Genomic DNA, 14,245 nt, shown 5'->3' with positions numbered 1-14,245 from the left:
ATCCGAATGGCATCCTTCGATATGCAAAAGTGCCATAGGGACATGTAAAGGTAGTTTTTTCTTGGTCATCAGGATGGATTGGAATTTGAAAGAAACCAGAATATCCATCTAAGTAACAAAAGAATGAATGCTTGGCTAATCTCTCTAACATTTGATCCATAAAAGGAAGGGGAAAATGGTCTTTTCTTGTGGCATTGTTCAACTTCCTATAGTCTATGCACATTCTCCAACCTGTAACAGTTCTAGTGGGTATCAATTCATTATTCTCATTTTTAACAACTGTCACCCCACCTTTTTTTGGTACAACATGCACAGGACTCACCCACTCACTGTCAGAAATGGGGTAAATAATTCCAGCAGCTAGTAATTTTAGGATTTCCTTTTTCACAACATCCTTCATTGTAGGATTCAATCTTCTTTGATGTTCAATGGAAGGTTTACTATTTGGCTCAAGGAAAATCCTATGCATACAAACTGTTGGACTAATTCCCTTTATATCATCAATTGCATAACCCAAAACTCTTCTATATTCTCTCAATACTCTCAACAATTTGTCATTCTCAATATTAGTCAAAGATGCATTAATTATAATAGGATATGTTTCATTGGGTCCAAGAAAAGCATACCTGAGGTTGGAAGGAAGAGGTTTAAGATCTACCTTTGGAGCATCCTCTACCTTTAATGATGGTGGTTTGATCTCCAAATTTTGCACTCCTTCAAGTTGAAAAATTGTGGCGTCAGGATGTGGTGGAGAGCTGTCTAAGTGTTGTGCAAAAGTAGCCATGTTGTGATTATCATCATCAATGCTCCCACCATGGACTAAGCAATTTTCAAGTGGGTCTTGTGGATAGCTTTTTCTGAAATGCTCTTGAACAATCTCATCAATAATGTCTACCCGCAAACAAGACTCAACTTCTTCATGTTTCCTTTTCATGGCTGGATTGATGTTGAATATCATTTGATCATCTCCCACTCTAAGTGTCAATTGCTCACCCTTCACATCAATTAATGCACCAATTTGTTGCCAAAAAGGGTCTTCCCAATAAGATAGGAACTTTTGTGTCTTCTTCCATATCTAAAATGACAAAGTCCACCGGAATGTAGAATTTCCCAACCTTGATAGGCACATTTTCAAGAATGCCTTCCGGATATTTAATTGAACGGTCAGCCAGTGAAAGATACATGTTTGTGGGCTTCAACTCTCCCATATTCAACTTCTCATATATTGAAAGTGGCATTAGGCTGACACTAGCTCCAAGGTCACATAAGGCATTTGCCACACAATTATCACCAATATGACAAGGAATGGAAAACACACCCGGATCTTTGAGTTTGGGAGGTAACTTTTTCTGAATTATAGCACTGCATTGCTCTCCCAAATTGATGGTGTCATAATCTTCTAGCCTTCTCTTGTTGGAAAGAATCTCCTTCAAAAACTTGGCATAACTTGGCATTTGGGATAGTGCCTCAGTGAATGGCACATTGATATACAACTTCTTTAGCACTTCAAGGAATTTGCCAAATTGTTTGTCTAGCTTGTGCTTGATGAATCTTTGAGGGTAGGGAAGGGTGGGTTTGTAGGGTTCAGGTGGGATGTATGGTTTCTCTCCCTCATCTTGCTCACTTTTGCTTTCTTCTTCTTTTTCATTTTTCTTGCTCTCAACTGAATTTTCTTCTTTTGTGCTCTCTTTTTCTTCTCTCTTGTTTTCACTCTCTTGACCAACTTTTTTACCACTTCTCAAGGTTACAAACTTACATTGTTCATGAGGGTTTTGTGGTTGGCTAGGTAGTTTCCCATAGGAATTGCTTCCTGATGAGCTTGCTTGTTGCGCCAATTGAGTCTCCAACATGCGGTTGTGGACTTGTAATTGATCCATGGTTTGTCTCATGTGTTGCATTTCTTCCTCCAATTTGTTATTCATTTTGCTTTGTTCAGCAAAAAATTTCTCCATCATGTTCTCCAAGGATGGCTTCGGTTCATGGGATGGAAGGGATTGTTGTGCTCTTGCTTGATATCCAGGTGGTGGTTGCCTTGTGGGCTGAAATTGAGGCTGAAATTGAGGCTTGTTCTGCTGCATAAACTGCTGGTTATGAGCATAATTTGAGCTTTGGCCTTGTTGAGCAAAAGTTGCTTGTGGTCTCCATGTTGAGTTGTTCATATTAGAATAAGAATTTCCCATAGGTTTTTGTTGATAACCTCCTGCATAAGCAGCTTGTTCTTGCAAATAATCATCACCATAAGAAGAATAATCAACTCCACAACTTTGAGTTCCATTTGTGAAGGCAACTTGTTGCATAGTTGTAGGAGTTGAGGTTGTTGCCTTTGTGCAAAAATCACTAAGAAGCTGAGTCAACTGATCAAATTTTGCATTCATGTAGTTAACTGAGTCAAGTTCATAGATCCCAGCTTTCTTTGGCTCAAGTGCTCTAGGATTTCCCCATAAATGGGTATTATGAGCAATCTTCTCTAATAGATCATAGCATTCTTCACTTGTCATTCTCATGAAATCTCCTCCTGCTTGTGAATCAATTGTGTTTCTTATGGCTGGAGTAACTCTGGTGTAGAAATTCTGAACAATCATCCATTTGGGTATTTCATGATGAGGACATTGCCTTTCAAGCTCCTTAAATCTCATCCAAGATTCATACAAAGTTTCATCATCTCTTGGTTTAAAAGCTACCATCAAATTCCTCAAATGAGTAGTTTTCCCAGGTGGGAAAAATTGAGATAGAAAAGCTTGAGATAGCTGCTCCCAAGTAGCTATAATAGCTTGTGGGAGTGAGTCATACCACTCCAATGCTGAATCCCGAAGAGAAAATGGAAATAATGTGAGCCGAATAACTTCATCAGAAACTCAGGTTGCCTTTGTGTACCACATATCATCAAAAATTTCTTCAAATGAGAATGAGGATTTTCAAGTGGGCTACCTCCAAATTGTGAATTCGAACCATTTGAATAAGACCGATTTTAATTCAAATTGATTAGCTCCAATAATAGGTCATTATCTCTCACATCAGTACATCTAGGAAAAGTATAGTCTAACATGGATCTTCTTTGAGGATCATTTTGATTAACCACGACATTTTGCCGTTTGCTCATTTGCTCCATTGTTTCCACCAATAGCTCTATTTTGATTCTCCATATTTTCTATTGTCTCCTCTTGCTCAAATATTTGTTGTTCTTCTTTTACGCTTCTTTTCTTCTCTTGTACTCCTTTTTATTAGCTCGACAGAATTTTTCAATTTCAAGGTTGAACAACAATTGAGTATCACTTGTGCTTTTCAATCATCCCATAAACAAGAAAAGCACCTAAAAAACACAAGGAACAACAGTGAAAATAAAATAAAATAAAAATTCTAATCAGCTTAAAATAATTAAATCCAACTTAAAAACAAACAATTCCCCGGCAACGGCGCCAAAAACTTGATACGGTGTGTCCGCAAGTGCACGGGTTACAGTAGTATAGTTTTAAAAATTGATATCGATCCCACAGGGAATTGTGCTTAAATTGGAAATAAAAGTATAAGCAAATTAGAATGACAAAAATTAAAAGATATTAAAAATAAAATCTAAAAATTAAAATTAAGACAAAAATTAAAGATGTAAAATGAAATTTGGAATTAAAATTGGTATTTGAGGAATTAAAACTAGATCAATCAATTAACTAAAATTAATTAAACTAGATTACCCAAAAATTAATTTGAAATATCTATTTATGAAATTGAGAGGAATTAAATCTAAATTCAATAAAAATAAAAATAAAGTGATTATAGAAATTGGATTTAATATTGGATTTAAATTTAAATTGCTATTTATGAGGTTTGGAGGATTTATATCTAATTTCAATGAAAAATAAATTGATTCTAGAGATTGGATTTTCAATATTGTTTGCATGTGGTTTTTCCCTAATTTAGCCAAACACATGAGAATTGCAATTTTGAGGGAAATCAATTCTTAAATTTTTGAAACCTTTTTCAAGCATCTCAAAATTGGTTTTCATTAAATCAAACCCTGTTTTCACGGTATTTCAAATCTAACAAAAACCCAATTAATGCTCTAATTGATTTTTGGAAAGTTCCTTAATCTTCTTAGCTTATTTCTAACACCAAGAAAATAAAGTTTATTGCAAGATTATCCATCCCCAATATTCACTTTTCAGTCCATCTATTAAGGATTAAAACTTAACTTAATGAGGGCCCATTCATCAAGCAAGGAAATAAGCACACAAGCAATAAATCAAAATATAACAATCTTCATTTAAATGGCTAAATCAGTTCAAAACCACAAAACAAATCAATATTTACAAACCCATCTCTAGAATCTCAATAAACTACTCACAAATCATTGTTTAAACATAAACCCAAATGAAGAAATGAAGAAATAATGGAAATGTAAGCTAAAAGGGGTAGAAAAACCCAGCAAATCTGCAGCAGGATCTCTGCAGAAAAGTGCAGAAACTTGATCCTTGCTGCTGCTGGAAGAAGATGCAGAATGTGCTCCTCCCTTTCCCTCTTTCTATCTTTCTAAAAATGCCTCCCTTGCTCTCTATGCTCTCTATGCTCTCTATGCTCTCTATATTCTCTATATGCCAAGAAAGTGATAAAATGGGTCTTTATATAGGCTAAGGGATTGTTCTAGAATGGGTAAAAGGGGGAAGGATCTAGAGAAAGTGAGGTAAAAGGTAGAGTGAAATGCCACGTAAATTATTTTCCAGTAAAAACGACATAAGCCGAGTCAGTTGTGTCGCGGGTTGTGTCGCTCTCGGCCATTTTTTTTTTTTTTTTTTTTTTTCAACTTCAAAATTTTTGCAATTCGATTTTAATCTCCTTCAAATGGCTACTCTGATCAAAATACATCAAATTTCTCCAGATTTAACCTACAAAACAAATAAATTCCAAAAATTAAACTAAGAGATGTGAAAATTGTAAAATTGACTAAATATATATTAATATCTAAAATAATAGCTATGAATAAGGGTAAATTATGTGCAAAAATTACTCCTAAATGATGATATAAAATGCATGCATCACTGGTTTTGGGTTTGACCCAAACTAATTTCAATTTGGTTCACAAGCTAAACCGATCCCTAATCAGAACTGGTTTTAGGTTTTATCTTTTTGTAGTCTTATTATTATCAGACAACAATGTAGGATTTTTTTTTTTTGTCAAAGAGCAATCCCCTTATCTTTCAATGAAAATTAAACATCAACTTTCATATATTGTATTTATACCTTCCAATTTAATTAATGGCAAAACAATGAGAGGTCTTCAATATAGGGAAATAAATTTGATTTGAATATACGGTTTTTCAATTATGATATAGAGGAAATGAAGCCAACTGCCCACAAACCCACACATATTGAACCACCATGTGGCACTCTATTGAACCCTTGACTAAATACAAGCTAGTGCAAGATATATATGGTTTTTTCAGAGTTACAATCCAGTTTAGGTCAGACTTTGTAGGTGAAAAAGCAAGCAACCCAAAACAATATCTCTTGAAATGTATAGATTGAAATGAAAGCTTGAAAATTGATGGAACGAAAACAGTTGCCGACTAACTGTTTGTTGCAAGTGTAGTTAAATGGGACCTTTCAAATGGAATTCTTGTGTCTGAAAGAAAGGCTACAAAATCACATGTTAGCGATATCTTCTGCTTTAATTTCTCAATCTATACATCCTTTTCCTTTAGGGACATTATTATTGAAGCAAACATGGAGAGAGGTTTAGTCGTTGTTTTTGACTATTGGTGCCAAATGGGCAATCTGCAGGAATCAACTATAATTATTTAAGGCCAGCAATAGGGTCATTTTAGCTCAATTATTGTGTGGTTTTGATCAAATGTTAGGACGGCTTACCCTATTTAGAGATACCCAAGTCTAGTCTAGTCTATTTCATTTGTGGGATAGGAGCCTTTAGCTAATCCATGTCTCTCTAACCATGCCCTACTGCCAATTAACTATAGCAGTTTACAGTTATATATACCCTCAATATCCCAGCATTTAATCACCAATATAATTATTAAAAAAAATTATTAATCATTAGTTCCGCCTAAGATTCAAATTTAAATATTTACAATTTTAAAAATAATAATTTTTATTATAAAAATAATAAATAAAAAATTGAAATAAATTTTAAAATATTACATTAATCTGGAAATGGTTTGCATGCATACCATTAAATGTGCGCCACAAGTGGTCGTCTGCCCTCATAAGCTGCCATATAGAGCCAGCCGTTTGGCGTTTAAAATTTATGTCGAGTAGCTATCGAAGTTGCATGCATGTCATGATGCAAACTAAAAATAATTAGAAAATGATTAATTAAATAATGCACAAATCTCATCTACAACATCACGTCCATGTTTAATGGTATAAAACTAGACAGGCCGACAATTAAGTAAACACAAGACACGTGTATTTGGGTATTTGTAATAAAATTAATTACGTGCTTCCACATGTAAATCAAATCTATGATAATTATATATAATCAAAAGGGTTTTCTTTCTTTAATCAATTTTCCTTTTTTCCGGTTGTTTTTACTATAGGAATAATATAAGTTTAAGAAGCAACTTCATCATCATTTTCATACACCTAACTTTTGCTCTTTCCCCACGAAGCAACTATAATTTGGTTTCTCCACGTAGCTTAATTTAGTGGTTTAATAATTAAAAATATATTATTTACCTAATAAATTTATATTAGAATTCTCACCCTTTGATTCTGCTACTCGTAGAAAAATATATGATATTAAGTGAGTTTTTTTTATCAGTCTAATGATAATGTCAACTTGCAACATAGATAAATAATGAGATTGGTAGCCTATTAGCTAGTTACTCTAACACTTAAATCAATGATTTGATCTAAAAGAATGAAAGCAATGTAAGTAAAGAACTGTAGTTAATTGAGTAGAGAAAGCATACCTGATTTATAGTACAAGTTGAAACCTTAGTAATCGTTGGTGGTTGTGTAAATTTTGAATTATTCAATTGTGAACACTAGATTCTTGGCGGGTATGTTCATCAATAGTTGCATGTTCATTGCTGGTTAATTGTCCGAGCTATCGAAATTGTTAAGCTAAACCAAACAATCATTCGGATAGTTATCTCTTGGTTGGATAATTGAGCTATCTGATGCTCAAAACTCCTAATTGAATGTTTTGACCAATTGATCTTGTGGCCAATGCTTTAACACTTTTATTAAGAAGGTGTTTGATTTGGCTATTTACTTTTAACTTTTGATTTAAAATATATTTTTTAACTTATAAGTTAAACTAAAAATAAGTAATTAATTGTTTGATAAAATAATTTAAAAATAACCTTTAAGTAGTTTAAGTGTTTGATTAAAAAGTACTTAAAAGTAATTTAATTCATTAAAATTACTTAAAAAAATATAATTATGTGTTGTAGTTATTAAAATAAGCATAATATTGATATTTTTAAAAATTATTAAGATAGCATAATTTTTTATTTGATCAAAAAATAGTTTTAAAATAAATAAATAAATAAGTCTTACTTATAACTCTGACATATTTTAAATTGCTTTTTAATTTATAAACTAAATCAAATATTAATTTACAATTTTCTACTTATAAGTAGAATTGATCGATTTATAAGTCAAATCAAATACTTTTTAAACTATTTGACTGTTTTAATTTTTTAACTGAGATATTTGACCATTTAACTCAGTTTTATGGGCCAATATAATTTAGTTTCCTCAACAAATTAAGACTAATCAATTTGCAATAAGCTTAGAAAATTAAGAAACAAAATTCTCCTTAAATTAGTAAAAGAAGTTGAAAACAGGGGAATTTTATATATATATATATATATATATATATATATATATATATATATATATATATATATATATATATATATATTCTAGATTTAAAACTGGGAATTCTACAGTTTGAATCATGAGATTTGACAACCATTGAAATTTCAAGGTATTGATAATGGTCCATTGAAGTTATTGGATGGTGGAAATGATTTATGAAGAGTTAATTAAGAGAAAAGAATAATAAAGGATGCTGACTCGCATATGATGGTAAAAATAAAAGAAAAGAAAAAATGATGGTGAGAGTGACCATAATGAAAGAGTGAGTTTCCTGGAAAGTGGCCACTTTTTGCAAGAAAGTCACCTCATCATTTATCAGTCCACAATTTCAGGGAATCAATATATAGATGTGTGGACTATTATGCGAGAGAACCTTCTCATCATTTCATTGCACAATGTCCACAACAATCATGATAACGTATATAGAGGGTTACTTTTCTTTTTATTAAATTAAAAAAAAAATAGAAGAAAAACCCATGAATCTGGACCGTCCATTGAGTAAGATCCTCTTTAGGGTTTAACCTAAGTTATGTTCCATTATTGTGAAGTTGGAATAAAAAAACAGAGGATAGGATTTGGAATTTTAACCATCAAAAGAGAGGAGAGGGACCCATCTAATGGAAGAGTCATATAATCTGAAATTCATAAGGCAAAAATCCCATGAAAGATTGTAGATAAGTGCCATTGGGACATCACGTGGCATGTGACCCACTAGTACCCTTAAAGAGAGAGCACCTCACGAGACCTTGACAAATAATTATTATATATATATATATATATATGTATATATATATTTCTTTTAAAATTTTCTTTCAAGTGAATCATCCATTCCTTTCTTTGTCTACACGGCTCTCAGTCTCACCACCACCCATTTCTCGACCCTTTTGGTCTTTTTCTCTACTTTGAAAAGAAGAGAAGAGCACAACTGAATATATTAGAGACAGGTACACGTGAGCTAACCGCCCACACCCCCACCTCTTCTCACTTAATCATCACCTTCAACTCATTTATCATTATCTTCTTTATTTTCTTTCTTTCTTTCCTCAGCCTCTCTTGTTATGGTCCTGCAAACTACCAAAATTAAAGCCTTGCACTAAAAAGCATGACTCCCCCCCATGTCTCATTTGTCTTCCCTCATGATTGTGGTAAGACTCATTCCATGTATTTTATGGGTGTATTTTAATATAGTTTTATGAAATATTTTCTACAATTAAATTTCCACTTTCTTGAAAAGAAATCAAATAAAAATCAACCTTTTCTTTTTTCAATAATCAAATGTCTACTCATAATATAACGTATTAAAAATATATGTTTCATAAAACAACTCAAATGATTTCACAAGAGACGCCGTTTTGATAAAGATATTGATGGTTAATTTGCTTAATTGAGAGAGATATTTCCAAATAAATTTGGAGAGAGATTCAGATGTTTGACAAGATATATAGAGATAGTTTGCAAAGACAGGAAGCATAAAAATCAGCAAATAAATAATACTCGTCCCTTCATATATATTTTGCAGAACAATTTACAAACATGTGATAAGAAAAAAAAAAAATGGAGATTGATCAGTAGTTACTGTTTTCTACAAAATAATTAATTACACTAACTTTGATAACTACAAGCCCTTAACCAAAAAATAGAGGGATTGTGGGGAGTTCTATACTTTTCTTTTTTTTTTACTCTTCTTTTATCTCTCCTATCCTGGAACCTTAACCTTAACATGCTGCAGAAGGATTGGTGAAGGGATTATAGAAGTGAGGCTTTGGAGCCATTGAAAATGGATTATTCTTGGAAGCACCATCACCAACTCCTCCAATTCTTTCACAAGATGGGCACATAGTCAGAGTAGCTGCTGGCATGTGCATGTAAAAGGGTTGTGCCAATTTCAGAGCTTTCAGTTCTTGAAGCTCCTTCTGAAGCCTCCTATTTTCATCTGTTAGTGTCTCGCAACACTTCTTCAAGAACTCGCAGTCCACTTCAGTTTGCTTCAGCTTTGTCCTGCAGATAATTATAATTCATCATTAATTACGACCCATATTAAACAGGTTAAAGATATAATAACAGGGATAATTTTCCGTCTTTAAAGATGAAGATATATCATATATGTATACATATAGCTTAAAGTGCTTGTACCTTGTGCTTAAGCACAGGTACCTTCATCTTTTTGGAAACAAGGGAACTTTTCTTTGTGGGCCTTTTTGGGATATTTCATGGGTCATGGAACTGTATCTTGGAAATAATTTGATGAGGCTTTTTAAAATTTTTTTTTTTAATTATTGTTTTAGAGGGTTAAAGATGATGATGATGGTACCTGGCTCTCCTGTTTTGGAACCATACTTCAACTTGTCTTGGCCGTAGATTTAACTGTCTTGCTAAAGCTTGCTTTTGCTTCTGTAAATCAAAGAATCAAGCAAGATTAATAACTAATTAATGAATAAATTAAAGAACAAAAAAGGGAGGGTTGGTGTTGGGGGGAGGGAAGGGGGGGGTGGGTGGTGGTGGTGGTGGTGTGGTGTGGGAAGAGGGTTAGTTAGGGGAAAGAGATTAATTAATTACAGGATTCAGAGTGCTGTGTTGCTTGAAGCTTTCCTCTAAAAGGGCAGACTGTTCTTTGGTGAGCCTAAGTTTCTTCCTTGTATTAGTAGCATCTTCATCTTCATCGCTTACTCTTGAGGAAACTCTTTCTGCCTCTATCTCTTCACTGCTAAGGTCTCTTTCTCTCTTAACCCTACCACTAGAGAAAGAAGAAACAGCACTATGAGGAGAAGCTTGGCGAAACAAATCAGCACCAACATAGTCCTTACAACCTTTCTTGGCATCAATAATCTTCCTGCTGGAACTCCGGTAAATCTCACCAGAAAGACTCAAGCTAAGCGAAGGCTCAAAACATGGCTTATTCACCATCTTAGGCTTTTGATTATTGTTATTGCCAGGCTTTTCTAGGGCGGTGGTTGCAGAGAAGCCTAACCCTAGAACAAGGCCAGTGTTGCATCCATCATCATGACAACCCATGAGCTGAAGAAGGAAAAGAAGAAGAAGAGAGAAAAATGAATGAAGAGTTGGTTTGAGAGATATGGGGGAGCAAAGGATCCTTAAGAAGGGGAAGAGAACGAGTTGGACTTTTTATTTTGGGTGGGTGGGTGTGTAGCTATAATTGTTAATTAAAGGAATGAATTGAGTAAAGAAACGAATCTCGGGGGCATGGAAATTATGAAGGAAAATTTTCTCTCTCTTTCTCTCTATACAAAGGTTGACCATTTGAACCCACTACTATTATCCCCCTCAATTTTCTCATTTATCGTATCGAACAAACAAGAAAAACTCTCTCTCTCTCTCTCTTCCTCTCTATTTGATACTATACAGTTCACATGGCAGTGGAATACACATCAAGAGAATGATTCGCTCAGTGGTTCGCCACCCATTAACGTGCCAAAATTAACTATTACCACTTACTTTTGATATGCTTTTTGGCGTATATGGTATCAATTATTAGCCAACTTCTACTTCTTCTTTTCAATTGGGGCAACCCATCTTTCTATCTATACACTTTCGTTGCAATTACACCCATTATTGTCACCCTTTACTTATATTTTTTGATTAATAATAATAATAATAATAATAATAATAATAATAATAATAATAATAATAATAATAAAATTCTTATGTAGATTCACTCTATATTAATATGTAATTTATTAATTTTATATAAAAAATCCATTCATCTATATATTAATAATTCATGTCTTCTTTAATTTGCACTCATTCAAAGATTGCTTTCCATTAACTTAATCAGCTAGTGGTTAAAGAAAAAAAAAAGGAAAGAAATGGTTGCGTTTTGAGAAATTGATTATTGGAGAGCCATAATTGGATATTAATAAGCTCCCTTTGAAACAAACCACTTGATCTGTCTCCCACTCCATGAGTGGTTTAACTAGCTAGAAATGGGTATCATGTCGCATTGTTTGCCAAAAATGACATTCTTTTTTTTTTTTTTTTTCTAATTCTGAAAAAAAATATGTATATATACACTATTAATTTCTTTTAAATGAAAGAAGATATGGTGGGTAGTTTATTCTTGCTTATGATGAATGTGGACGAGATTAGAAAGGGATGTCCACTACATCTCTAGCTAGCAAGAGAGTCCTTTTATGAAGATATGATCACAGGGAGTGGGATTTGGGTTCTTGGGTGTTTTTTTAATTATTATTTTAATTTTAATTGTGTTGTGTGTGAAAAATAAAAAGAAAAGAAAAAATAAAAACAAATTAAAGTAGGTAGAAGACACAAATGGAGTTTCAAAGAGTTATAATGGTGCCAGAATATGATTCATCAACAAGAATCCGGATCTTTGCTTAACTAGAAAGTTGATGTGGAGTGTTTGGGACCTACTTGCTACGTATTCATATACATGTTCAAGCACTTTCAATAATGCTTTGTCGGCTATGCTGATGAGAAGTTCGGTCACCCATAAAACATGACAAATCTATCTTAATATATAATTAAATTATGTCTATGACTGAAAATATATTATTTATCTGATAAATTTAAATCAACATAATTAATTGTATAGCAGGCGCATGGTCCCATGAATAATGATAATAATAATAAAGGTGCTGAGCAACTAGATGGCACATAGATTATATATGCATACTTTGGTCAATGGCGGCATTTAAGAGATAATTCATTAGGAGCTGTAGTATTTTGAAACTTTTGATCCAATTAATTCTCTTTTATTTCAGCCAACAAATAAGATTCATAGCAAAAAGCAAATGCTGAAGCTGCCCCTGCCTCAGCTACAAGTAGCCCTCAATAATTAATTAATAATCAATATCATGTATTATAAGGAAAAGGACACAACCAAAATGGTTCTGTGCTTGCTTGACAATTTGAGAAGACTACACATATAACAAATAATTAGATTTCTCTAGATTTTTCTTTTTCAACTTTAATATGTGTAAAAGAGAAAAAAAAAATCCCAAAAATAAGAATAATTCTTATTATTTAGCTTCGACTCAAATTTAAAGTTAAAACTTCACAATTATGAAGATGATTTTAATATTATTAATTTAAAATTTATTAATAAAAAAAAATTTATATGTGAGATTATGTTCCTGGTTGTATAAATGGAATAAAATTATTAGTATATCTTATAATTATCATAAAATTTGATTTTTTTTTTTAGGCATGTCACAATTAAAATTCGTAGTGTTCTATACTATAAAATAGGATATCAAACACTAAAGAATTTATTTTCTTTTAAATCAATTATTTTAATTTATTTCCATCAATTTTAAACCTAATTTTTCTAATTTTGATGTAGCGTTATTTTGATTCTTTAATAAAATTACAGATCAAATTAGAAAAATTAAGTCTAAATTATTAAAATTAAAACATAAATTAAATTATAATTACACATAAATATTTAGATTTTTTTAAAATTAGCCGAACACTAAAAATAGCAAAATCCAAGATTTAGCATGGTTGTATTCAAATCGTTTTTAAAATGTGAGGTGAGGTCTCAGGTTTGAATCCAATTGAAATTATTTATATTAAAAAGAAAATCTCTATTTTACAAATAGTTTTAATTGATAATTTTAAAATAATTATATCTAATTTTTAAGGTAATACTTTAAATTATATATTATTAGAAAAATAAATAATCATGAAACTTTTTATTAATATTTTATAATTTACAAAATATAAAAATTATAGATTAAATTCTTTATATTCTGAACAATAAATAAGAAAGTCTATCATTGAATTCCTTAATTATCTAATTACATTATGAAATTTATATAAACCATATATAGCGTTTATAACCAAATCAAATCAGAGTTGATGGCAAACTACCTAACACATTAAAAACATCTCCCCAGCTCGCAAAAAGGGGGAAAAATGACAGTTCCATTGAAGTTCATTATCATGCTATTTGCACCATTGCAGGAAAAAAAGGGATATATGAAGAAAATGATTGGTGCTTTTCTCTTTATATTTTGTGGAAAAAAAAAAAAAACATGGGAGATAATGTGCAAATGCAATTTAAAGAAGGGAATTATCCAAAGCTATTGTCACCTAGTGGCTGTATACCAAAAAGCAAATAGATATAGCCATTATTTATTTTATTTTTAGACCCAAGTTGAAACAGATAGACATTGACTTTGACACAGTCGATATTGCATTAAACAATATACCCAACTCCAAAATCTTTCACTTTATATTTGGCCCATTTGTCATCCAATTACATAATAGTACTAGACCAAATTTTTAATTGCATTTCTTTTGTTGGCAAGTATAGAGCGAGAGAGAAGTATCCGCAAGTCATATTTTGTCTTTTTATGGTGTGTGGATGAGATTGGTTAATTAATTAATTAAAAGGTGAGATTTAGTTTAATGATACAAGTAATTATTC

At 32.0% G+C, this 14,245-nt stretch overlaps 1 protein-coding gene and 1 non-coding gene across 2 annotated transcripts; one reads left to right on the top strand and one right to left on the bottom strand.

Moving 5' to 3' along the window:
- Nucleotides 1–2,592: 2,592 nt before the first annotated feature.
- LOC131181797 (small nucleolar RNA R71) lies at nucleotides 2,593–2,699 on the top strand. The gene has a single exon (XR_009150274.1). It is a non-coding gene; the product is annotated as a small nucleolar RNA R71 (small nucleolar RNA).
- Nucleotides 2,700–9,320: 6,621 nt separating this feature from the next.
- On the bottom strand, nucleotides 9,321–11,178 carry LOC110644243 (homeobox-leucine zipper protein HAT22). Its single transcript, XM_021796938.2, has 3 exons — nucleotides 10,393–11,178; nucleotides 10,148–10,227; nucleotides 9,321–9,834 (listed from the first exon to the last, which is right to left on the bottom strand). The coding sequence occupies exons 1-3, from the start codon at nucleotides 10,846–10,848 to the stop codon at nucleotides 9,552–9,554; spliced, it is 819 nt and encodes a 272-aa protein (XP_021652630.1). The 5' UTR covers nucleotides 10,849–11,178; the 3' UTR covers nucleotides 9,321–9,551.
- Nucleotides 11,179–14,245: the final 3,067 nt, after the last annotated feature.

This window comes from Hevea brasiliensis, chromosome 7 (assembly GCF_030052815.1).
Source record: "Hevea brasiliensis isolate MT/VB/25A 57/8 chromosome 7, ASM3005281v1, whole genome shotgun sequence".
Lineage (NCBI taxonomy): Eukaryota > Viridiplantae > Streptophyta > Magnoliopsida > Malpighiales > Euphorbiaceae > Hevea > Hevea brasiliensis.
The sequence above is the reverse complement of the archived record's forward strand: the minus strand, read 5'-3'. Positions and strand labels throughout refer to the sequence as shown.

What these genes read in the sequence shown, in the direction of transcription:
- LOC110644243 (XM_021796938.2), bottom strand. Translation starts at nt 10,848, where the DNA reads ATGGGTTGTCATGATGATGGATGCAACACTGGCCTTGTTCTAGGGTTA. An exon ending in AACACAGCACTCTGAATCCT is followed by an intron (nt 10,228 to 10,392) that starts GTAATTAATTAA and finishes TTTGATTTACAG; the next exon opens with AAGCAAAAGCAAGCTTTAGC. An exon ending in TTCCAAAACAGGAGAGCCAG is followed by an intron (nt 9,835 to 10,147) that starts GTACCATCATCA and finishes AATTATCTGCAG; the next exon opens with GACAAAGCTGAAGCAAACTG.